The 25185-nt window shown below is 43.0% G+C and overlaps 1 protein-coding gene across 1 annotated transcript in view; it reads right to left on the reverse strand.

Moving 5' to 3' along the window:
* LOC126101206 (cytochrome P450 6j1-like) overlaps nt 1–25185 on the reverse strand; it is a 133887-nt gene that overhangs the window by 101986 nt on the left and 6716 nt on the right. The window contains exon 2 of the mRNA XM_049911900.1: nt 18347–18471. Coding sequence (XP_049767857.1) covers nt 18347–18471 — 125 coding nt within the window. The remainder of the gene's footprint in view (nt 1–18346; nt 18472–25185) is intronic.

Genomic DNA, 25185 nt, shown 5'->3' on the forward strand with positions numbered 1-25185 from the left:
ACGCTCAGTAGCTCGGTACGGGATTTTGTCAAAGTTTCGAGAACATACCTTCACCGAAGAGTCAAGCAGTATATTGCTCCCTCCCACGTATATCTCGCGAAGAGACCATGAGGATAAAATCAGAGAGATTAGAGCCCACACAGAGGCATACCGACAATCCTTCTTTCCACGAACAATACGAGACTGGAATAGAAGGGAGAACCGATAGAGGTACTCAGGGTACCCTCCGCCACACACCGTCAGGTGGCTTGCGGAGTATGGATGTAGATGTAGATGTACTGAGAGAATCAACAGGAACCACACCAATATGAGCCCCCGCACCCGACCCAAGCAGCCGTTCCAACTCCAAATTAACTCTCCCAACAGAAGAGTTCAAATGAGGCCGGTCATGGCGTCTCAGGACAGATACAAATTCAACATTGGTGTGTCTCGATGCCGACGCAATCTTTACCAGGTCACACTCTATACTGTACCCAGGATCTCTGTCGATGCTGTTCCCTGGCCCTCCCACAATAACCACGGTGTCTTCCCTGGTAAATCGTTTACAGAGTGAACCTAAATCCTCTGTCACCTGATCCAGACTAGCACTTGGTTTGAAAAAAAAATTTGTGACCTGGTATTCCGGTCCTAATTCCTCCTGCAGAAGTTGGCCTACACCTCTGGCATGAGAACTGCCTAACAACAAAACTTTCTTCCTTTTCGATGGCTTTCCTACATTCTTTTTCAATTTCCTATTGAAAGTTTGTTGTGTCCTGTCTACACCTACCTCTGCTTGAGGCTCATCAGTTTCTAACTGAAGCAACAGGTCAAACTTATTTTTGACATTCACCACAAAACTGTCAGACTTAGTTCTAGGCCTGTTCCTTCTGCTACCTGTTGCCACTTCCCATCTCTCTTTGCCCTTCTCCCTCCTTAACCTGTCCAGATGTTCCCTAGCCTGATCTAGCTCAGCCTGAAGGGCAGCAATTTTCCCCTCCTGTTCCACTATCTTCCTATCTCTGCTGCAAATCCTACATAACCACTGATGAGCCTGATCCACTTTCCCGACACCCACGCCACTGCAGTCCCCCCAGTGAAAAAAACTACTGCATCCATCACACCAAATCCCGGAACTAACAATTCTACGGCAAGTCAGGCACTTCTCACTCATGGCAAATAATAATACTTTAGCTAGAATAAATCAATTAAATTACCGAAAATCAAAAAAGACGTTACAAGAATTAAGCCTATTCACAAACGTATATAAGCAAGTTTCTGATTTATAATTCCGCTGTTTTTCTGAGATCTGTATTAAAACAATGAAGGTATACGCTATTTATTTTACATTTCACTCGATGGAATGAAAAAAAGGACAATTAAACGAGATACTTTAACTTTGATTCTCCAAAAACGTTACGAGAATTAGGCCTATAAACAAATGTATATAAGCAAGTTTCTGATATAAAGTTACGCTGTTTTTCTGAAATCTGTATTAAAACAATGAAGTTATACGCTATTCACGGTAGTTTACTCATTTGTTACCGAGAAATTAGTTAAATCACCTTGAAACAAGAAACAAACACGTTTACAAAATTTAAGCGTAAGCGCGACTTCGCGAAGTTACGATCTTTTCGTGTTTTCGGAAAAAATACGCAAAGAAAAGTCAAACCTTTAACGGCAAGACTAAATGATACACTAATGCATGTATTTAATTTGTTGTAGGCGTTAAACTAATTTATATTCCTGTTTAAATCACTTAACTTTCTGGAAATGGTTTCTGGCGTCACTTACTCGGCGGCCATCTTGGAACTGACACTGTCCATTCCATTCAGCTGCTCCTCCAGGTCCTTTGCTGTCTCTTCAGAACTGCATTGTAGTTGGCAAACTTCAATGTTTTTATTTCTTCTCCAAGGATTTTAATTCCTACTCCAAATTTTTCTTTTGTTTCCTTTACTGCTTGCTCAATATACAGATTTAAAAACAACGGAGACAGGGTGCAACTCTGTCTCACTCCATTTTCAACCACTGCTTCCCTTTCGTGCCCCTCGACTGTTATAACTGCCATCTGGTTTCTGTACAAATTGTAAATAGCCTTCGCTCCCTGTAATTGACCACTGCCACCTTCAGAATTTGAAAGAGAATATTCCAGTAAACATGGCCAATAATTTTCTCTAAGTTTACAAATACTAGAAACGTAGGTTTGCCTTTCCTTAATCTACCTTATAAGAGAAGTCGTAGGGTCAGCATTACGTCACGTGTTCCAGTATTTCTATGGAATCCAAACTAATCTTCGCCGAGGTCGGCTTCTACCAGTTTTTTTCCATTCGTCTGTAAAGAATTCGTGTTAGTATTTTACAACCGTCACTTACTGAACTGACAGTTCATTAATTTTCACACCTGTCAACACTTACTTTCTTTTGGATTTGAATTATTATATTATTCTTGAAGTCTGAGGGTATTTCGCCTGTCTAATACATCTTGCTCACCAGATGGCAGAGTTTTGTCAGGGCTAGCTCACCCAAGGCTATCAGTAGTTCTGATGAAATGTTCTCTCCTCCCGGGGCCTTGTTTCAACTTAGGTCTTTCAGTTTCCTGACAAACTCTTCATGCAGTATTATATCTCAGATTTCATCTTCATCTACTCCCTCTTCTATTTCCATAATATTTCCCTTAACTACATCGCTCTTGTATAGACCCTCTATATACTTCCTCTACTTTTCTGCGTTCCCTTCTTTACTTAGAACTCGTTTTCCATCTGAGCTCTTGATATTTTCTGCAAAGGACTCTTTAATTTTCTTGTAGGCAGTGTCTAGCTTACCCATATTGATATGTGCCTTATATTTGCTCTACAGCCATTACTGCTTAACCATTTAGCACTTCCCGATCTCATTTTTGAGACGTTTGTATTCCTTTTGGCCACCTTCGTTTACTGCATTTGTATATTTTCTCCTTTAACCAACTAACTTCAATATCTCTTCTGCTACCCAAAGAATTACACTAGCGCTCGTCTTTTTACCTACTTGATCCTCTGTTGCTTCACTATTTAATCTTCTTCTACTGCATTTCTTTCGCATATTCTTGTCAATCGTTCCCTAATGCTCTCTCTGAAACTCTCTGCAACCTCTGGTTCTTTCAGTTTAACGAGGTCTCATCTCCTTAAATTCCCTGCTTTTTGCAGTTTCTTCATTTTTAATCTACGGTTCATAACCAATAGATTGTGGTTAGAGTCCACATCTGCTACTGGAAATGTCTTACGAGTTAAAACCTGGTTCCTAAGTCTCTGTCTCACCATTACATAATTTATCTGAAACCTTCCAGTGTCTCCAGGCCTTTTCCACGTATGCAACCTTCTTTCGTGATTCTTAAACCAAGTGTTAGCTATGATTAAGTTATGCTCTGTGCAGTATTCTTCCAGGCGGCTTCCTCTTTCATTCCTTATCCCCATTCCATATTCACCTACTACTTTTCCTTCTCTTCATTTTCCTACTATCGAATTCTAGTCCCTCATGACTATTAAATTTTCGTCTCCCTTCACTATCTGAATAATTTATTTTATCTCATCATTCACTTCTCCAATCTCTTCGTTATCTGCGGTGCTAGTTGCCATATAAACTTGTACTGCTGTGGTAGGCGCAAGCTTCGTGTCTATCTCTGCTACAATAATGCGTTCACTATGCTGTTCGTAATAGCTTACCCGCGCTCCTAGTTCTTTATTCATTGTGAAAGCTACTCCGAACTGGGGACTATTTTACCTCCTGAATATTTTACTCAAGAGGACGCCATCATGATTTAACCATACAGTAAAGCTGCATGCCCTCGGGAAAAATTACGGCTGTAGTTTCCTCTTGCTTTCAGCCGTTTGCAGTACCAGGACAGCAAGGCCATTTTCGTTAATGTTACAATGCCTGATCAGCCAATTATCCAGACTGTTGCTCCTGCTATTACTGAAAAGACTGCTCCCCTCTTCAGGAACCATACGTTTGTATGGCCTCTCAGCAGATTTGTTGTATCTGCACCGCGGTACGGCTATCTGTATCGCTGAGGCACGCAAGCCTCACCACCAACGGCGAGGTCCATGGTTCATGTGAGCTTGAACCAGTGATAAATTCTACAACCACTAACGAAATGAGTGCGTTTTCAGCACAACAATTTGACGAATGGATCTACTGAAAGAAGTTTGGCTATCGAATATGAGCTGACTGATTATGTGATATTAAAATGTGTTTGCAAGACATAGAAGGCTCCAGAAACTGAGAGTGACGGAGGAGAAACGCCTACAATTCACACCTCTTATGCTAAGGCTTCAGAATCCTTAGACACTTTTGTGAAATTCATAGAGAGGAGCCAATAATACAACGCTTCTGAAGTTATTAATATGCAAATTGTACGAAATAATTTTTGTTCAAAAAAAGAATTCAAGAAACAATCTGACAGGTCTGCAATGTTGCAGAGGGCTCAGAAGAAACTTTCAGCTTATCTGTGAATGTTAGATACCAGTCCGATGTATTCCTCGCCCTCTACAACGTCAGGTATCTGTGTTATTCCTGAAGACAGTGTTTCCAATTAAACTGCACCAGATTCTTGGTGAAAATTTTTATTAATAATCTTGTTCTTCGTCTTTTCAAATCCGTGGTGGTTGTTTCATTTCGTAACTGGAGTTCACAAAATCATTTACGTAAATTGCATTTTTCTAGAGCTTTGAACTTTAAACTGATTTAATAGATCAATTTAGTTTTTTACAGAAAAGTAATACACACATTTTATTCTTTTATGCTACGATCTCTCCTGTTGTGTCCACTAAGTAACTGTTACTTATTTCCCATTAAAACTAGAGGTTTTCCTTATATCCCTATTTTTAAATCAGTTATTTTTAAATTACCTTAATAATGCGGCATGTTAGATAATACGGCATTAAGAGCCTCAAGCATGCAAAATTATTAAGGTCATATTAAATTTTGTCTGCACCGTCACAGGAGACTAAACACGAATTCCGGCCTGCCGAGTTAACCATTGTCTAGGATGGACCTTCAGTACTGCAGAGAGAACATTTACCTAAGCGTAACCCATCGGACGGTACGAGCGCAATTGTTGAACGAACGGATGCCACGCCCCCTCTACAGAGCCTCAGGAGCTGGTGGTCGCTGTACTGCGGGCCAGAGTGCCACCTGTTTCGACGTGAGACGTCAGGAAGCACTTTCCTACCAAGACTAACAAATGTACCACTTAGTCTTCATCAGCTGACATCCTGTGTCTTCCCGTGGCTGTACGATATGAACTACATTATTTGTTAACATAATTAGATGACGTCGTATATATGTTTATGCCTTCGTAATACCTCTAACATTTACTGCCTAGTATTATCCAAATAGTATGTTTATATTACATCGAATCCTGCATGTGAGGACTTAAGACGTGCGTAGACACTGTTGTATCGAGTCCCGGGTATGACGTTAATCTGTGACCACACACTGAATGACCACGTGTATAAGTGGTCTGCTCTCCATAACCACAAACAGCTTCTTTGGAGGGCACACGAGCACCCTTGTGCATTTGAAATGATAAAATCACTTCTAAATGCGAAAGAATCTATTAAAGGTTAATGACCTAAGACGCCGAAAGCAATAGGAAATCACGGCAGTAAATACCCTGGTGGTATCCCCATCTATTTTGTGCATCTATACCTTCTTTTTATGTCTGCCACTATTATTATTGCCATTATTGTCTTCATTACTGTCATTACTACTACTGTGCTGACCACATGGCCCTCCATATACATCTGAGGTTGACACTACGGCCGAACGGAAAATTTTAGTTACGTTGTAAGGCGTGTATATTTCTATTGTCTATTGTCAAACCACTATTTATGAAAGATGTTTATATTTTATTAGTAGGATTAAGTAGGAATAATTAATATTTTGATTTACAAGAGATTATAAACGGATGTACAGAGACAACAGCTAACTATTATCATAAGAGGAGCTAATAATACTGAATTAATTTTTTGAGAAACTCAAGACTACTGAAGGTATGGTTGCGCATTGCTAGTTGTAAGATTATTGTAAAAAGTAAATCGCATTTGAACGTTTGTAAAATAATTTCATTCGGAATAGAATTGATTTTTGCCAGCAATATTGCATTACTGATTATAATCCATCTCAAAAACCATCAACGTAAAACTTCGCCGAATTTTATTTTTGTCACGAAAAAGTTTAACTATGAATTACGTAACGACTGAGGGCCACGACGACGACATATTCAATGTTTCGTCGAAATAATCAAAAAATAACTTTTAATAAGCAACATTTAAATTTGTATGCGAAGATAGATAAAGAGAATTAATTTCAAAGGGAAGATTTCATTTGTTATTATTAAGTAAGAGGTAGAAATCCTAAGGGAAGGTTTCATAGGTTATTGTAGAAGGGAAAGTTATCATTAACAAAAGATATATAGAGGAGACGGTAGGGTTTCAACGCCATATACACTGACGAGCCACAACATTACGACCACCTGACTAATAGCTTGTTGGGCCACCTTTGTATCGCAGTATATAACCAATTTCTGCGCGTCATTGATTCTACAGTTCCTTGGTAACTTTATGGAACTGCACGGCAGCAAGTGTCTTTGCACAAGTCATGTAATTCCTGTACGCAGCGACGGGGCTCGATAGCGACCCAAACGGGAACCATCGGATTCAGAATAGGCGAATTTGGTGCCCAAGACGTTAACGTGATTTCGCTATCATGCTCCTCGAACCCGTATAGGACAATTCTGGCTTCGAGACACGTATTATTGTACTGCTGGATGATGACATCTTCGTTAAGTAATACATCAAGCAACTGACACTGTGTCTTCGGTTACTACCACAGTTACCACTCAAGGGTAGGAAAGTGTCTAACATCGCAGAATACTGCTCCTCCCAGCCCGTGTCCGCGGTGCAGTACACGTTTGGAGGAGCCTTTCGCCGATGACATTGTAATTCTGTCAAAGACAGCAAAGGGCCTGGAAGAGCAGCTGAACGGAATGGACATGGTGTTGAAAGAAGGATATAAGATGAACATCAACAAAAGGAAAACGAGAATAATGAACTGTAGTCGAATTATATCGGGTGATTCTGCGGGAATTAGATTAGGAAATGAGACGCTTAAAGTAGTAAATGAGAATTGCTATTTGGGGAGTAAAATAACTGATGATGGTCGAAGTAGAGAGGACATAAAATGTAGACTGGCAATGACAAGGAAAGCATTTCTGAAGAAGAGAAATTTTTTAACATAGAGTATAGATTTAAGTATCAGAAAGTCGTTTCAGAAAGCATTTGTATGGAGTGTAGCCATGTATCGAAGCTAAACATGGACGATAAATAGTTTAGACAAGAAGAGAATAGAAGCTTTTGAAATGTAGTGCTACAGAAGAATGCTGAAGATTAGATGGGTAGATCACATAACTAATGAGGAGATATTGAACAGATTTGGAGACAAGAGAAATTTGTGGCACAACTTGACTAGAAGAAGGGATCGGTAGGTAGGGCATATTCTGAGGCATCAATGGGTCACCAATTTAGTATTGGAGAGTAGCATGGAGGGTAAAAATCGCAGAGGGAGACCAAGAGATGAATACACTTAACAGATTCAGAAGGATGTAGGTTGCAGTAGGTACTGGTAGTTGAAGAACCTTGTACAGGATAGAGTAGCATGGAGAGCTGCATCAAACCAGTCTGTGGATTGAAAACCACAACAACAGCAACTAATGTTATCACTAAAGGTGGCAACAGCAGCAGTGGTGCTAGTACCGTCAGTATTAACTTTACTAGTTCATATTTAGTATTATTTGCTCACATTCCCATCTCAGACATTCTTATCACTTTAATATTACTTGTCCTACTGAAAGTATTAATCCTTAGATAACTACAATGTAAAAGCCTACAGAATGCGTGAAACGGTGATCCCATGTAAGGGAGGGCCTGTTGACCGTAATCAGATCAGGGTAATAAATAAATAAAGTAAAATAAAAAAGACCAGTCATAAAGAGCATGTGTTCGATGTCGTCCCTGTAAATTAAAGAATGTGAAGAAACAAGCAGCCTTGTCATAATATATATAACAATAAAAATGACTTCATCAACTACACAAAAGCTACAAGACACATGGAATAGAAAATAATGGCCCCCTTTTTCCTCCTCTTCGAATTTTTTTTAGGGTGTAACTACCCCCAGGCTGGAAATTAATAATCTAGGGTTCCACTGGTGTTGCCGTTTATCCGCCACGATAGCTGAGGGTTCAGCGTGACGGACTGCCGTTCTACGGGCCCGGGTTCGATTCTCGGTTGGGTCAGGGATTTTCTCCGCTCAGGTACTGGGTGTTGTGTCATCATTTCATCCCCATCCGGCGCGCAGGTCGCCCAATGTGGCGCCGAATTTAATAAGACCTGCACCAAGGCGGCCGGACCTGCCCCGCAAGGGGCCTCCCGGCCAATGACGCCAAATGCTCATTTCCATTTCATTTCCAGTTTATCAAAATCGCAGGTCATTCTTGCGGTTACTGATAATGAATTCGCAAAATTCCAACAACTGTTGGCAAACTCGTACAACGGAGTCTAGTGACATTGCTAATACAGTTTCGAGAGACATGATTTTATGTTTTTGTTCTTCTCGAGATTTGACCAACTATTTGTATAGCAATTCGCACTATAAATCCGTGCTAGTTCTCACTAAGAGGTGCTGTAATTGTTTCACACAGCGAGACGTGTTATATCACCGAGTTAAATGTTTCTGTAAGCAGCAGACGCATGTTCGGAAACAGTTCTTGATAGTCCTGCGTTACAGCTTATGGTCTGGAATAAGTAAATGCGAAGATAAAGTGTGAATTTTGTGAAACATTCGCAGTGTGGTATGTTCTATTGTTTCTGCTAAAATATACAGGCTGTCTGACAATTCGTATTATTAGATTGGATCTTACTGGATAAAGTTTTGATACGGAGCTGTGCCGTGCGTCGATCCCTTCCGCAAAGTTTTGATTTTTTTTGCGAGTTTGTGCCTTTCTGGTGGAATCGCTGGTTGTGTACTATCTCTTTGCCAGAGAGGCTTGGGTGCTAAACTGTTCCGCGAGGCGACGTTTGATGAGCTGCAACGGGAGTATGTGAGTAGCAGCGGCACGAGGAAGGTGGCGAGCGGTATTCGTTGCTGGGATTAGCCCGTGTGTGACAGAAAACGACTTGGCCTCACGTGGAGTGACAGCTAGGCCCAGTTGTAGTGGATCGCCGTTGTTTGGATAGCTGTAATTTGGAAAAGAGCTCCCCTTTTGCATGCAAGAGCGCTTCGGTTGCCTAATACTGATGTTGCCACGACGAGATCGACGGTTAAAGCAACGGCTGGAGGCCTGTACAGGTGTCGCTATACTGTCGCTGCGATGTGGTTGCACTGACACACGTGAAGTCGGGTAACTTTATTATTGAGCACTTGGCCATCTGCCTGTTTTAGTGGTTCGTCTTAGAAAACTGTAATTGAGTCGACCCTTGGGGACGCCATTAGTTCCATTATATCGTGACTGGACATTTGTTTGTTTTAACTGTTCGTGTTACAAGACTGTCAGTTAGTTTGCCCTTGTGGGCACCATTATTTTGACCGAGCGGTTCTAGGCGCTTCAGTCCGGAACCGCGCGACTACTACGGTCGCAGGTTGGAATCCTGCCTCGGGCATGGATCTGTGTGATTTCCTTAGGTTAGTTAGGTTTAACTAGTTCTAAGTTCTATTGGACTGATGACCTCAGATGTTAAGTCCCATAGAGCTCAGAGCTATTTGAACCATTATTTTTTACGCATGTGTAGGACCAGTGGCAACTGATTTATGATTCCGGCCTCATCGTGCTAATTTAATGAAGCGTCTAACTAATTTCCAGGAAGTGAGCGCAAGACTGAAGTGTGAAATGAAATTAGATATCAATATTACGCCTCAATAAACCCGATGAGGTAGCTGCAGATAAATTTGTTGTGTTAAGTAAGTACCTATTGCAATTGCACAGTTCACTTCTCTTAATTTTGCGTTTATCTGAAGGAGTTTTGCTCCTAAACCTGTTTTGAAATTGTTCTGTAATCCTGTACAGTAAATGGCAAATTTTAAATTTTGGCCCGAGTAATACTGGTGTGTACAGAAGTTGTGATACGGAGGTCCCGCTGTGTATTTCAAGTTGTTGTTGTTGTGGTCTTCAGTCCTGAGACTGGTTTGATGCAGCTCTCCATGCTACTCTATCCTGTGCAAGCTTCTTCATCTCCCAGTACCTACTGCAACCTACATCCTTCAGAATCTGCTTAGTTTATTCATCTCTTGGTCTCCCCCTACGATTTTTACCCTCCACGCTGCCCTCCAATACTAAATTGGTGATCCCTTGATGCCTCAGAACATGTCCTACCAACCGATCCCTTCTTCTGGTCAAGTTCTGCCACAAACTTCTCTTCTCCCCAATCCTATTCAATACTTCCTCATTAGTTATGTGATCTAGCCATCTAATCTTCAGCATTCTTCTGTAGCACCACATTTCAAAAGCTTCAATTCTCTTCTTGTCCAAACTATTTACCGTCCATGTTTCACTTCCATACATGGCTACACTCCATACAAATACTTTCAGAAATGACTTCCTGACACTTAAATCTATAGTCGATGTTAACAAATTTATCTTCTTCAGAAACGCTTTCCTTGCCATTGCCAGTCTACATTTTATATCCTCTCTACTTCGACCATCATCAGTTATTTTGCTCCCCAAATAGCAAAACTCCTTTACTACTTTAAGTGTCTCATTTCCTAATCTAATTCCCTCAGCATCACCCGACTTAATTCGACTACACTCCATTATCCTCGTTTTGCTTTTGTTGATGTTCATCTTATATCCTCCCTTCAAGATACCATCCATTCCGTTCAACTGCTCTTCCAAGTCCTTTGCTGTCTCTGACAGAATTACAATGTCATCGGCGAACCTCAAAGTTTTTATTTCTTCTCCATGGATTTTAATACCTACTCCAAATTTTTCTTTTGTTTTATGTTTGTATTTCAAGTACGTTTGCTAAAATTGATTTATCTGAATAATTTTTCGGTTTGAATTGTTGTCAGTTTCTTATTATAAATTTGTTTGAGTGTTACTAAATGCATGTTTAAGGTAGCAATGGGGATTTTAAATTTCCTATCACAAGCAGTTATCGAGCTTGAGGTTCAACTTTTAATTGATATTATAATTGCTGTGGACTCAAATTTGACACTATTGTGTCATCGGTGTTTCAACTTTGATATTGTATCAGTGTGAATATTTTTAATTAAGAGTAAACATTGTAATGGCTACCCTTTAAAAGAAAAAAAAGAAAATAGTTAGGGCAAGGTGTTTTTAGTAAGTGTTGAGTAAGAATTGTTTATTAATAAATTTGTTTTATAGAATTTCTGAATTAATCTGAGCCCGGCATCTCACCACTCCTTCATATCTCCCACCGTACCAGAAGCAGTGTCCAGAAATGCAGCGTTTACATATAAAATAAATTTTACTATCGGGGCATTTTCAAACACCGGCTTCACAGTGCGGACACGAACTGAGAAGGGGGCGCTGCCTTCAAACCGTGTTGTAATTATAACATCACCACCACCATTTTCGTCAGACTCCAACCACGGCTGCCAGAGACTGGTACTTTCGGTGGACCTGACTATGGTACTCCACAAACGCACCGCGCTCTCCACATTGCAGAGGACGTCCTTCGTCAGCTATCAGAGAACCCGTCGGCGTGTACGCGAAACATTGCCCGGGCCATTGCCTCTGTAGAGCACAACGGACAGAGCCTATTGTTCCGTTATGTACGTACCGTAAAGCAGAAGGTTTGAAAGTGATCATGTCTTCAGAGTTATTTTGCATCCAAACGGTGCATTTCCGAACGTGGATTACTTACCAAAACTCTGTGTAGAAAGTACCCTGTAAAACTTCTAGAACTGTGAAACGTACCGTAAGGCATCAGTTCAAAAAAGTACCGGAACGATCGTAATTTCGCCCCAATGATGTATCGGAGGGAAATGCGGTTGACATCCCTGCACACGCCTGTGTTTAACATGTAACAGTTGATAGTTTCATTGCTGTGTGTCTGGTAGTTATTGATCAGTGCTACAGTGAGTAGAACATTGTATCGCACAGTTTGCGAGTTAGACAGCAGCAACCCATGTACATTAAATTTTGCGTGAAACTCAAGAAAACTTTTACAGAGCCACACCAAATGATCCAGGAAGCCCACGGTCATGAGTGCTTAAACCATACTAGTTGTTGCGAATGCATCACACGGTTTAAAGGTGGGCAGACGGAAGTTAAAAACGATCCTCGTTCAGGACGCCCTTGGACGCCTACTGTCTCCGCTTGTGTTAGGAACGTCAACGAAACTGTGAGAGCCAATCGAAGACTGACTGTCCCAGAGATTGCCGAAGAATGTAACATTTTGGTTGGATAATATCATGAAATCCCAACACAGCATCTTGGAATGCATCGTGTTGTTTTCGTCCCACGCCTCATGAATCATGAACAGAAAGTCCTTCGCCTCGCAATCCGTCAAGAGCTTTTGGATCGTACAAATAACGAAATGTGCCTGAAGAGAATCATGATCGGTGATTGGACGTGGGCTATGATGTGAAGACCAAGGTTCGGTCTTCACAATGGGTCGGGAAAGGTTCCGCAATATCAAAAAAAGCTCGTCAGGTCAGGTCAAATGTCAAAGCCATGCTGACAGTTTCCTTTGACTTTGAAGGATTAGTTCATCATGAATTCGTGCCACAGGTATATACTGTTAATCGATGGTACTGCCGCTACGGTCGCAGGTTCGAATCCTGCCTCGGGCATGGATGTGTGTGATGTCCTTAGGTTAGTTAGGTTTAAGTAGGTCTAAGTTCTAGGGGACCGATGACCTCAGATGTTAAGTCCCATAGTGCTCAGAGCCATCTGAACCATCCATCTGATGGTACTGCTGGGACGTGTTGCAACGCCTGTAAGAAAATGTGAGAAGGAAACGGCTTTAAATGTGGCGAGACAAGTTCATGGCTCTTTCATCACATAACGCACCAGCACATACATCCCTGTTGGTGCGTGACTATTGCACAAAAAATGAAATCACTGTGCTGCCTCATACTTCGTAGTGTCCATACCAGTTGAAAACCCCGTTAAGAGCACAAAGATTCGCAACGATATCTACATCTACATCTACATCCATACTCCGCAAGCCACCTGACGGTGTGTGGCGGAGGGTACCTTCAGTACCTCTATCGGTTCTCCCTTCTATTCCAGTCTCGTATTGTTCGTGGAAAGAAGGATTGTCGGTATGCCTCTGTGTGGGCTCTAATCTCTCTGATTTTATACTCATGGTCTCTTCGCGAGATATACGTAGGAGGGGGCAATATACTGCTTGACTCTTCGGTGAAGGTATGTTCTCGAAACTTTGACAAAAGCCCGTACCGAGCTACTGAGCGTCTCTCCCGCAGAGTCTTCCACTGGAGTTTATCTATCATCTCCGTAACGCTTTCGCGATTACTAAATGATCCTGTAACGAAGCGCGCTGCTCTCCGTTGGATCTTCTCTATGTCTTGTATCAACCCTATCTGGTACGGATCCCACACTGCTGAGCAGTATTCAAGCAGTGGGCGAACAAGCGTACCTACTTCCTTTGTTTTCGGATTGCATTTCCTTAGGATTCTTCCAATGAATCTCAGTCTGGCATCTGCTTTACCGACAATCGACATTATATGATCATTCCATTTTAAATCACTCCTAATGCGTACTCCCAGATAATTTATGGTATTAACTGCTTCCAGTTGCTGACCTGCTATTTTGTAGCTAAATGATAAAGGATCTATCTTTCTGTGTATTCGCAGCACATTACACTTGTCTACATTGAGATTCAATTGCCATTCCCTGCACCATGCGTCAATTCGCTGCAGATCCTCCTGCATTTCAGTACAATTTTCCATTGTTACAACCTCTCGATACACCACAGCATCATCTGCAAAAAGCCTCAGTGAACTTCCGATGTCATCCACCAGGTCATTTATGTATATTGTGAATAGCAACGGTCCTATGACACTCCCCTGCGGCACACCTGAAATCACTCTTACTTCGGAAGACTTCTCTCCATTGAGAATAATATGCTGCGTCCTGTTATCTAGGAACTCCTCAATCCAATCACACAATTGGTCTGATAGTCCATATGCTCTTACTTTGTTTATTAAACGACTGTGGGGAACTGTATCGAACGCCTTGCGGAAGTCAAGAAACATAGACGAGATAAAAGATAATTCGCAGACGGCGTTGCGCGCGATCCAGCAAGCGGCGTACCTAGACTGATTCCGTAAGTGGAAACGGCTTTAGGAGCGTTGTATCAACTGTGGAGGAGAGTATTTCGAAGGATACCATGCAGAACAAGTAAAAGGTAAGTGTGAAAAAATTTGTGGACAATGTTCCGGAAGTTTTTGAAGAGACCTCGTATTTCCTGCGAATGATTCGGTTGTGCCATTTATCGACATATGACTAAATGAAATCAATATCATCATCATCATCATCATCATCATCATCATCATCATCATCATCATTTAAGACTGATTATGCCTTTCAGCGTTCAGTCTGGAGCATAGCCCCCCTTATACAGTTCCTCCATGATCCCCTATTCAGTGCTAACATTGGTGCCTCTTCTGATGTTAAACCTATTACTTCAAAATCATTCTTAACCGAATCCAGGTACCTTCTCCTCGGTCTGCCCCGACTCCTCCTACCCTCTACTGCTGAATCCATGAGTCTCTTGGGTAACCTTGCTTCTCCCATGCGTGTAACATGACCCCACCATCTAAGCCTGTTCGCCCTGACTGCTGTATCTATAGAGTTCATTCCCAGTTTTTCTTTGATTTCCTCATTGTGGACACCCTCCTGCCATTGCTCCCATCTACTAGTACCTGCAATCATCCTAGCTACTTTCATATCCGTAACCTCAACCTTGTTGATAAGGTAACCAGAATCCACCCAGATTTCGCTCCCATACAACAAAGTTGGTCGAAAGATTGAACGGTGCACAGATAACTTAGTCTTGGTACTGACTTCCTTCTTGCAGAAGAGAGTAGATCGTAGCTGAGCGCTCACTGCATTAGCTTTGCTACACCTCGCTTCCAGTTCTTCCACTATGTTGCCATCCTGTGAGAATATGCATCCTAAGTACTTGAAACCGTCCACCTGTTCTAACTTTGTTCCTCCTATTTGGCACTCAATCCGTTTATATTTCTTTCCCACTGACATTACTTTCGTTTTGGAGATGCTAATCTTCATACCATAGTCCTTACATTTCTGATCAAGCTCTGAAATATTACTTTGCAAACTTTCAATCGAATCTGCCATCACAGCTAAGTCATCCGCATATGCGAGACTGCTTATTTTGTGTTCACATATCTTAATCTCACCCAGCCAGTCTATTGTTTTCAACATATGATCCATAAATAATATGAACAACAGTGGAGACAGGTTGCAGCCTTGTCTTACCCCTGAAACTACTCTGAACCATAAACTCAATTTACCGTCAACTCTAACTGCTGCCTGAGTATCCATGTAAAGACCTTTAATTGCTTGCAAAAGTTTGCCTCCTATTCCATAATCTTGTAGAACAGACAATAACTTCCTCCTAGGAACCCGGTCATATGCCTTTTCTAGATCTATAAAGCATAGATACAATTCCCTGTTCCGCTCATAACACTTCTCCATTATTTGCCGTAAGCTAAAGATCTGGTCCTGACAACCTCTAAGAGGCCTAAACCCACACTGATTTTCATCTAATTGGTCCTCAACTAATACTCGCACTTTCCTTTCAACAATACCTGAGAAGATTTTACCCACAACGCTGATTAAAGAGATACCTCTGTAGTTGTTACAATCTTTTCTGTTTCCATGTTTAAAGATTGGTGTGATTACTGCTTTTGTCCAGTCTGATGGAACCTGTCCCGACTCCCAGGTCATTTCAGTTATCCTGTGTAGCCATTTAAGACCTGACATTCCACTGTCTTTGACGAGTTCCGACTTAATTTCATCCACCCCAGCCGCTTTATTGCACTGCAATCTATTGACCATTTTTTCCACTTCCTCAAATGTGATCCTATTTCCATCATCATTCCTATCCCATTCTACCTCGAAATCTGAAACATAACTGATCGCATTTTCACCTACATTGAGCAACTCTTCAAAATATTCCCTCCATCTGCCCAAGGCATCCACAGGATTCACCAGCAGTTTTCCTGACCTGTCCAAAATACTTGTCATTTCCTTCTTACCTCCCTTTCGAAGGCTGCTAATTACACTCCAGAATGGTTTTCCAGCAGCTTGACCCATAGTCTCCAACCTGTTTCCAAAGTCTTCCCACGATTTCTTCTTGGATGCTGCAATTATCTGTTTGGCTTTGTTTCTTTCTTCAACATAACTTTCTCTCTCTACCTGGGTTCTGGTATGTAACCATTTTTGATACGCCTTCTTTTTCCTTTTGCAGGCTGCCTTGACTGTATCATTCCACAAAGCTGTTTGCTTCATCCTACTTTTACACACTACTGTTCCAAGACATTCTTTAGCCACTTCTAGTACAGTGTCCCTGTACATTGTCCATTCCTTTTCCAATGACTGTAATTGACTACATTCAACCAAGTGGTACCTTTCTGAAAAATGGCTCTGAGCACTATGGGACTTAACATCTATGGTCATCAGTCCCCTAGAACTTAGAACTACTTAAACCTAACTAACCTAAAGACAGCACACAACACCCAGCCATCACGAGGCAGAGAAAATCCCTGACCCCGCCGGGAATCGAACCCGGGAACCCGGGCGGTACCTTTCTGAGATCGCTGTTATGTACTTGTGCCTAATTTCCTTATACTGAAGTTTCTCCACTCTTATCCTCCTACATATGGACCTGATCTCCTGCACTTTCGGCCTCACAATCCCAATTTCACTGCAGATTAAATAATGATCAGTGTCATCAAAGAATCCCCTGAATACACGTGTGTCCCTCACAGCCTTCCTGAATTCCTGATCTGTTATTATATAGTCAATGACAGATCTGGTTCCCCCGCCTTCCCAAGTATACCGGTGAATGTTCTTATGTTTAAAAAAGGAGTTTGTGATTACTAAGCCCATACTGGCACAGAAATCCAAAAGCTGTTTCCCATTCCTGTTGGCCTCCAGATCCTCTCCAAATTTACCCATAACCTTTTCATACCCTTCTGTTCGATTTCCAATCCTGGCGTTAAAATCACCCATGAGCAGAACACTGTCCTTGTCCTTTACTCTAACAACTACATCACTGAGTGCCTCATAAAAACTATCCATCTTATCTTTATCTGTCCCTTCACAATGCGAATATACTGACACAATCCTAATTTTCTTGCTAGACACTGTCAAATCTATCCACATCAGTCGTTCGTTTACATACCTTATTGCAACTACGCTGGGTTCCATTTCTTTCCTGATGTAAAGCCCTACACCCCATTGTGCTATTCCTGCTTTGACGCCTGACAGGTAGACCTTGTATTCTCCCAGTTCCTCTTCTTTCTCACCCCTCACCCGAATGTCACTACCAGCTGAAACGTCCAGCCCCATCTTACTTGCAGCCTCTGCCAGCTCTACCTTCTTCCCAGAGTAGCCCCCATTGATATTAATAGCTCCCCATCTCATTACCATATGTTTGCCAAGTCGTATCTTAGGAGTCCCTGGTTTGTCAGTTAGAGGTGGGACTCCGTCACCTCCAAAGGTCCGAGGCATTTTGCTCTGATTATTGCCAGCATCATATTTAGAGTACCAGGGAAGCAGGTTGCTAGCCTTACTTGCCCTGAGTCCCATTGGGTTTTACCCCTAACGGCTGGGATACTAACCGGTGGATTTGGTAGTCTTTGCCGTATGAGCACAAAGGTGAGCACGACTCAGAATATGTCCGAGATGCCCAGCCTTATTCCAAAGTAACTGGTATCCCGACTGTCGGGACAACTTACCCTGCCACTCATACGTTGCCCGTGGTTCATGAACTAGGACATGACTACAGGAACCCACACCATGAACCACATATGTACATTATAAAATAGTCAAACCTATGATAGTATTTCCACGTTTCGTTTTCATTCACATTTTCTATTTTTTATTTTATATTTACTTATTTTGACTGTTCATCAACATTTGTACCACTCTAACTGCTACGTAAAACGAATTAGGAGACTTATTTTTATAAAATTCTGTAAAAACCTACCTAAGTGCTATTCTAAATTCCGAAGTAGCAATTACATGAACAAGAACATCATCAGATATTTCTTTCAGACTCATCCTTTCAATTATTTAACTGTCATCGGAATGGCACAGTACCTTCAGAAACAGCGGCCTCAAGCTGACGTGCCAAATTCTGTCCGACTTCGTTGACGAGGTGAAACATGAGCTTCACTTTTCCGGAAGAAAAAGCAGGAGAAAGCAGCGTGCGTAGTTTCTTCCACCTGTAACAAATAATTTTTTTTATACTTTCGATCGAAGCACCACGAAACTGCTGTGGAGCACTAGGCAGAGCAACTCATAACGTCTTTAATCAATGTGAAAAATCGTATGTCTCAAAACTTGATAATGAGTTAACGAAAATGTTCTGGCACTGTGTAAGCTACGATCATAGTAAACTGAATAGTGAAGATAGAAAATGAGATTCTGGAATAACTTTAAATATAATAATAATTAACTAATTATTTATGAGATTATGTAAAGAAACATGTGCTGGCACCCGCTAGTAACACCTGGTGATAGCATATGTACAAAGGTCCCTAAAACTAGGTAATGTACAATGATACGCACCATTTGCGTTGGCCGAGTTGGAATCGACCTATTATGTCGTGAGGAAGTCACGCAGCGGAGACAACCATGAATAAGACTGTACAGGTATCCAATACAATCCAGTAAGAGCGGTTCACCAATGAGAGCCGTGCTGATAAGTGATAACATTCTCTTAAGCACTTAGGCATTGTTCTACGTCAGTACCATTTAATTACTGCCCTCGGAGAGTGGTGCGAAGTATAAAGAGAAGAGTTGTCAACCATTTATAGTATTGCCATAGCAAGCGGTGAAGCGTGAAAGGGGTTTGCAGCATTGATTGTCTATCCAAGAGGAAAAAGAGTGTCTCATTTTTTCACCCACATCCCAGAGAGCTGAAAGTGAGGCAAAGGAGCGAAGAAATTTGGAATACCGTAACCAGAACTGGGCTTCCAGTTTCCAGCTAATTGCTAAGTGAAATCTTCAGAAAGGTTTAGGCGGAACAAGGAGATTAGAACCATTTCTCATTTGTTTCTGGCACTTTTAAGCCAGACTCGTAACTGCACTCAGTGTTTCTTTGGTGAAGCACCCGTGAAGTAAAGAGTGGCCGACAAATATTCAAATGGTTCGCATAACAAGCACTATACTATCATTGACATAATGGTTATAACGCTACAATAGATATTACAGTTCTCACAAAAACCCATATGCAATTCGGTGACTTCTGTTATTTTAAAGTATACTTCAGCTTTACCGGTGCACGAATACAGATTCTATGGACCTTCCCGTCTTCTGTCAATTAAAATATGGAGAAGCTAGAAGCAAACATGGTAAAAATATTCATATTTTCGCTGCGCAAAGACTGATCCATAAGATTTGGGGCGTGCAGCAACATAAATCCGACTTCTTCTTCTAATATTTCGGCTGTATACCGTCCAGTCATCTTCTGAATGAGCCGAGATGACTGACGCTCCAGCTTTTATTTGCTATAGTGTTTTTTCAGTTCACCATCTGGGACGGGCTGGCAGCAGCACAGGTGCTGCTCTTCAGCCAGTAGACATTACAAGTAGACAGGGTGACATTTAAAACAATACAAAGAAGAAAAAATGGCGGAACATAGAAAATAATGGTCGAACTTAAGAGAGAAAGCATACAAAAAGCGGCAACTGTAAAATGGAAGTAAAAGTCTAAAAAAGTATTTTACACGAAAAAAACACACACACTATAAGGATTAAAAGCCACCAGGCAAAGTACGGCCAGAGCATAAAAAGTCGCAGAACAATTAAAACAGCCACGTGACGGACGGCGTAGCATGGAAAAATCATGGGCTATATACAGGTCGAGCACACAATTAAAACCATAACACTTGATGACACTGTATAACGGCACCGAACACAACACTAACGCAGCCCAACTTGATGATGAATAAAAACATGGGAATATCTGCCAGGGGTGGGGGAGAAGCAAGAAGGGAAAAGGAGGTGAGAAGGAGGGGAGAGAAAGTGGGATGAGGTGGGGGGGGGCGCTGAAGGGGGCCAGGTGGGGGGGAAGAGATGGGAGAAGAAAACAGCTGAGAAGGGGGTGCAGGGGGGAGGAGGAAAATCCGCTCCAGGAGAAAGAGGGATGAGGAAATGGGGGCCATGGAGAGGGGGGGGACAAGGCCAGGCTACAGTTGGTAGGAAGGGTAGATATCACAGCAAAGTTTAACATCCAGAAGGGGAAGGTGCTGGAAATTTCCCTGATGGAGGAGATGGAGGTTGTGGATGTGGAGACAGGGAGGAATACAGCGATAGAGGTACAGCAACAGGCATTGGGTGGAGAGGAAGGAGGAACCCAGGGGGTTGGTGGGATCAAGCCTGCAGACAGTGTAAATGATGCACAGATGTTGTAGGAAAACAAGGAGATGAGGGAAGGGGGTGAGGTCATACAAGAGGCATGTGGGGGAAGGAAGGGCAGATATGGAAAGCAAGGCAGAGTGTGTGATGTTCTAGGATTTGGAGGGACTTATAAAAGTGAGGGGGGGGGGCGGAGATCCAGGCAATGCTGGCATAATAGACGATAGGATAGATCAGGGATTTGTAGGTGTGGAGGATGGTGGAAAGATGCAATCACCATGTCTGGCCAGACAGGAGTTTCAGGAAGCAGAGGCAGGAAAGGGCATTCTGCTCAATGGTCTGGGGATGAGCATGACGGTCAAGGGTGAGGCCAAGGTATCACAGGATTGGGGTAAGGTAGCTGGGACGACCGTAAATAGTTATGTAAAAATCATGGAGACGGAAGGAGTGGGTGGTGCGGCCTATGATGATTTCCTAGGTTTTGGATGCGTTGATATGAAGGAACCACTGGTTACATCAAATGGTAAACTGGTCAGAGTGAGGTTGGAGGGTGTATTGGGAACATTGAAGGGTAGGATAGAGTGCCAGGAAGGCTTTATCAGCTTATTGGAGGAGGTGGACAGGTACAGGTGGCTTGGGCATATCTGCAGTGTACAGGAGATAGATGGGGGGGGGGGGATGGAGCCTGAGGGATGCAAGCAGTGGGATAAAAGGTATGAGAGTTCGTGTTGTGGAGGGTGACATAGGAAGAATGGTATGAGAGGAAGGTCATAGGTTTGGAGTTTAAAGAGGAGATCGAAATGCCATATGCGATCATAGGCATTTTGGATGTCGAGGGAAGCAAAAATGGCAGAGCAACGGGAGTCAAGTTGGAGTGAGAGAAGGTGGATGAGGTTAAGGAGTTGGTCTTTGGTGGAGGAAGATGGTAGGAAGCCACGTTGGGTAAGAGGGAAGAGGTGGTGTTGATTAAGGTGGTGATGGATAAGACAGGACAGGCTGGATTCGAAGACATAACTGAAGATGGAGGTGAGGCAGAGCGGACAATAGAAGAAGGCAACGGAAGGGGGTTTGTAGGGTTTGATGAATAAGAGGACGTGGGAAGTCTTCCACAGGTCAGGGTAGAAGCCGGTAGAGAGGATAGTGTATAAATTGGCAAGGACAGTCAGGAAAGAGAAGGGACATTCTCTGAGATGGTTGTAGGTGACACAGTCGTGACCAGGGACCGTGTTGCGTTTTGACTGGAGAATAATTTTAACATTAAGCGCTGTGATTGGAGTGTTTATGTTGGAGGGGGCAACTGCTCCAAGTACTAGAGACTGGGAGCAAGTGGAACGACCGAGGTATCGGCGCGTTCCATGACGGCGGGAAAAAGGGAATAATCAAAGCAGGGATCATCAGGGATACAGAAGACCTCAGAAAGGTGGGAAGCGAAGAAGTTGGCCTTACTGATGTTGTCGGGAAGGAGGAGGTCGTTATGGAGAAGGGGGTAATGGGGTGCAGAATGAGAACCAGTAAGGCGGCAGAAGGCTGAACAGTACTAGGAGGAGTTTATAGGGAGGGTGGCGTTGAGTCGTGTACAGATCTGGCACCAGTCCCATCGTTTCTTTGCTGTAACGAGGTTCCATACCTGTTGCTGTATTTTCCAGTGGCGCTGGAGTGTATCCCTGTCACGAGAGCGCAGGAAGGAGCCATAGAGGCGGAGGGATTCTCGGAGGAAGAGGACAGCCTGCGGAGGAAGAGTGGGACGGTGGGGGTGGATGGGGTTAGTGGGAACATGGGCCTCCATGGCGTCAGTAATGGCCGTCTGAAGGAAGGATGAGGTGTTGACGATATCGTCGGAATGGTGATAGGTAAGAGGGTGGCTTTCGACCTGGGTAGCGATGGATTCCCAGTAGGCATCCCAGATGGCGCGACAGCACTCATCGACTACCTTGGGTGTGGGTGCACGGTGGGGAGCTGGAGACAGGTGATGAGCAGAACTCTCCAGCTCTTGCTCCATCCTTTTACACCTGGGGACCGCACCACTGCGCATGCAGCCACAGATACAAATGGCCCCAGAGACGTTAATCGGGGGCAAAGAGGTATGGCGTATGCACGGAAATAGATCATGGCAGCACAGTCGATCCACACTGTGATATTGATGTATCACCGAGCTGCACCATCTCAACGGCTTTGTCATTTTATTGTCGGCCGGGGTGGCCAAGCGGTTAAAGGCACTACAGTCTGGAACGGCGTGACCGCTACGGTCGCAGGTTCGAATCCTGCTTCGGGCATGGATGTGTGTGATGTCCTTAGGTTCGTTAGGTTTAAGTAGTTCTAATTTCTAGGGGACTGATGACCTTAGAAGTTAAGTCCCATAGTGCTCAGAGCCATTTGAACCATTTTGTCATTTTGTTACAGAAATTGCCGGATTCCATGATTTTTCCAAGCTGCAGCCGATATCTGTATTAATTAAATTCGTCGCCAACCGAATTTCAGTTGCTTCCTTCACTAATGAGTCCCAGACATGAAGTCGAGGCTAAAATTTCGACGTTATCGTACACCATAGAGTTACCAGTGTCAATACAGTGCTCTGCAACCGCAGATTTATTAGTTTGTAAGAGCTGGGTGTACCTGCGGCGCTCTGTGCACCTCTCGTGGACAGTACGTGTCGTCTGTCCGATGTATGAACGGGCTGCATTCTCAGGGGATCTTGTAAATCTCAGGCTTCTGAAGCACCAGATCATCTTTAACGGAACCCAGGAGTGCTGCTGTCTTTGGTGGAGTGTGAAAAATCACTTTCACTTTTGCTTACTGGGGATCCGTCCGAAATTTTATCGATCATAGTAAAAATAATGACCTATTCCCTTAACCTGACTTCATTATAGCGCTTCAAAATTTAATACATGCGTACAGTGTCGTTCAAGAAAAATTAAAATCGGAAGACAAGGTTGTTGTAGCACTGGGAGAAAATCATCAGTTGGATGCATAATTTACGCTACCTAATGAAAGTAAAATACAAACAAAATTTTCCGGAAACCGCTAGACCATTCCTAAAGAGCAGGTGTTTTATGACATCAAACTGAGGAATACAGCCTTACGCACTTCAGTGTATAGAACGTGGGAGAAAAGAAGTATGGTGCATTCTTGAGAGAGTAGCTGCAAAGTTTACAGCGATATGTGTCAGCTATCCGCCGACAATATTTTACGGGGGAATTCGGGAGTGCACACAACTGGAAACACATCTCCAGGCCGGTGCCCACCAACTGCACGGGAATGCAATTAACTTTATATACACAGCCGGAAAAAATAGTACACCGGGAAAGACGACATTGATTTTGGTCCAGTGGCGGAATATGTCACCCGCGGAGTAGCCGATATCCTAATAATAGTTTCAGCATCGACCGGCAACAGATAGCATAGTACCATAGCTACCAGTGCACCACCTGTGTCTACAATTTAATAGGGAACGCTCATAGCCAGAAGCCTCACTTTGGTGCAGACATGTGATGCAAGCAGGTAACCATGCCTCGTGCTTCGTGTTGCCAACTGAGCGATTTTGAAAGGGGTCAAATTGTGGCCGTCTGAAGAGCACGATGGCCATTCAGAGAAGGACGTGAATCATCATCTGTGCAACGATGCTGGTGGAAGTGGTCACGTGAACACTCGCAACTGTGGACAAGGTTCTGCACGTCAACACAGCACAGACGCCCGCCAAAATAGTCGTATTGTAAGGGCAGCCGTGAGGTATCGTACAGCTACCACAGCACCGAGAGACGGCTTGTGAGCCCAGACGTATGAACACAAACTGTTGCGAAACGGTTATTCCCAGTGGGACTACGGGCAAGCACACTTCTAACGCATCATTCACTCACACCATAGCATAGACGATGGTCGAAGTAGAGAGGATATAAAATGTAGACTGGCAATGGCAAGGAAAGCGTTTCTCAAGAAGAGGAATTTGTTAACATCGAGTATAGATTTAAGTTTCAGGAAGTCGTTTCTGAAAGTATTTGTATGGACTGTAGCCATGTATGGAAGTGAAACATGGACGATAACTAGTTTGGACAAGAAGAGCATAGAAGCTTTCGAAATGTGGTGCTACAGAAGAATGCTGAAGATAAGGTGGGTAGATCACGTAACTAATGAGGAGGTATTGAATAGGGTTGGGGAGAAGAGAAGTTTGTGGCACAACTTGACTAGAAGAAGGGATCGGTTGGTAGGACATGTTTTGAGGCATCAAGGGATCACAAATTTAACATTGGAGGGCAGTGTGGAGGGTAAAAATCGTAGAGGGAGACCAAGAGATGACTACACTAAGCAGATTCAGAAGGATGTAGGTTGCAGTAGATACTGGGAGATGAAGAAGCTTGCACAGGATAGAGTAGCATGGAGAGCTGCATCAAACCAGTCTCAGGACTGAAGACCACAACAACATAGCATAGACGTGCAAGGCTCCAATGGTGCCGTCAGACGAGCACTCGGAAGATGAAATGGCGCGACATGGCCTTCAGCGATGAAGGCAGATTCTGCCTGCACTCAAGTGAGCGTCATTTCCGCGATACGCCGTAGATATGGCGAGCGCTCTGCCGTAGAGTG

The sequence above is a fragment of the Schistocerca cancellata genome, chromosome 9 (assembly GCF_023864275.1).
Source record: "Schistocerca cancellata isolate TAMUIC-IGC-003103 chromosome 9, iqSchCanc2.1, whole genome shotgun sequence".
Taxonomy (NCBI): domain Eukaryota; kingdom Metazoa; phylum Arthropoda; class Insecta; order Orthoptera; family Acrididae; genus Schistocerca; species Schistocerca cancellata.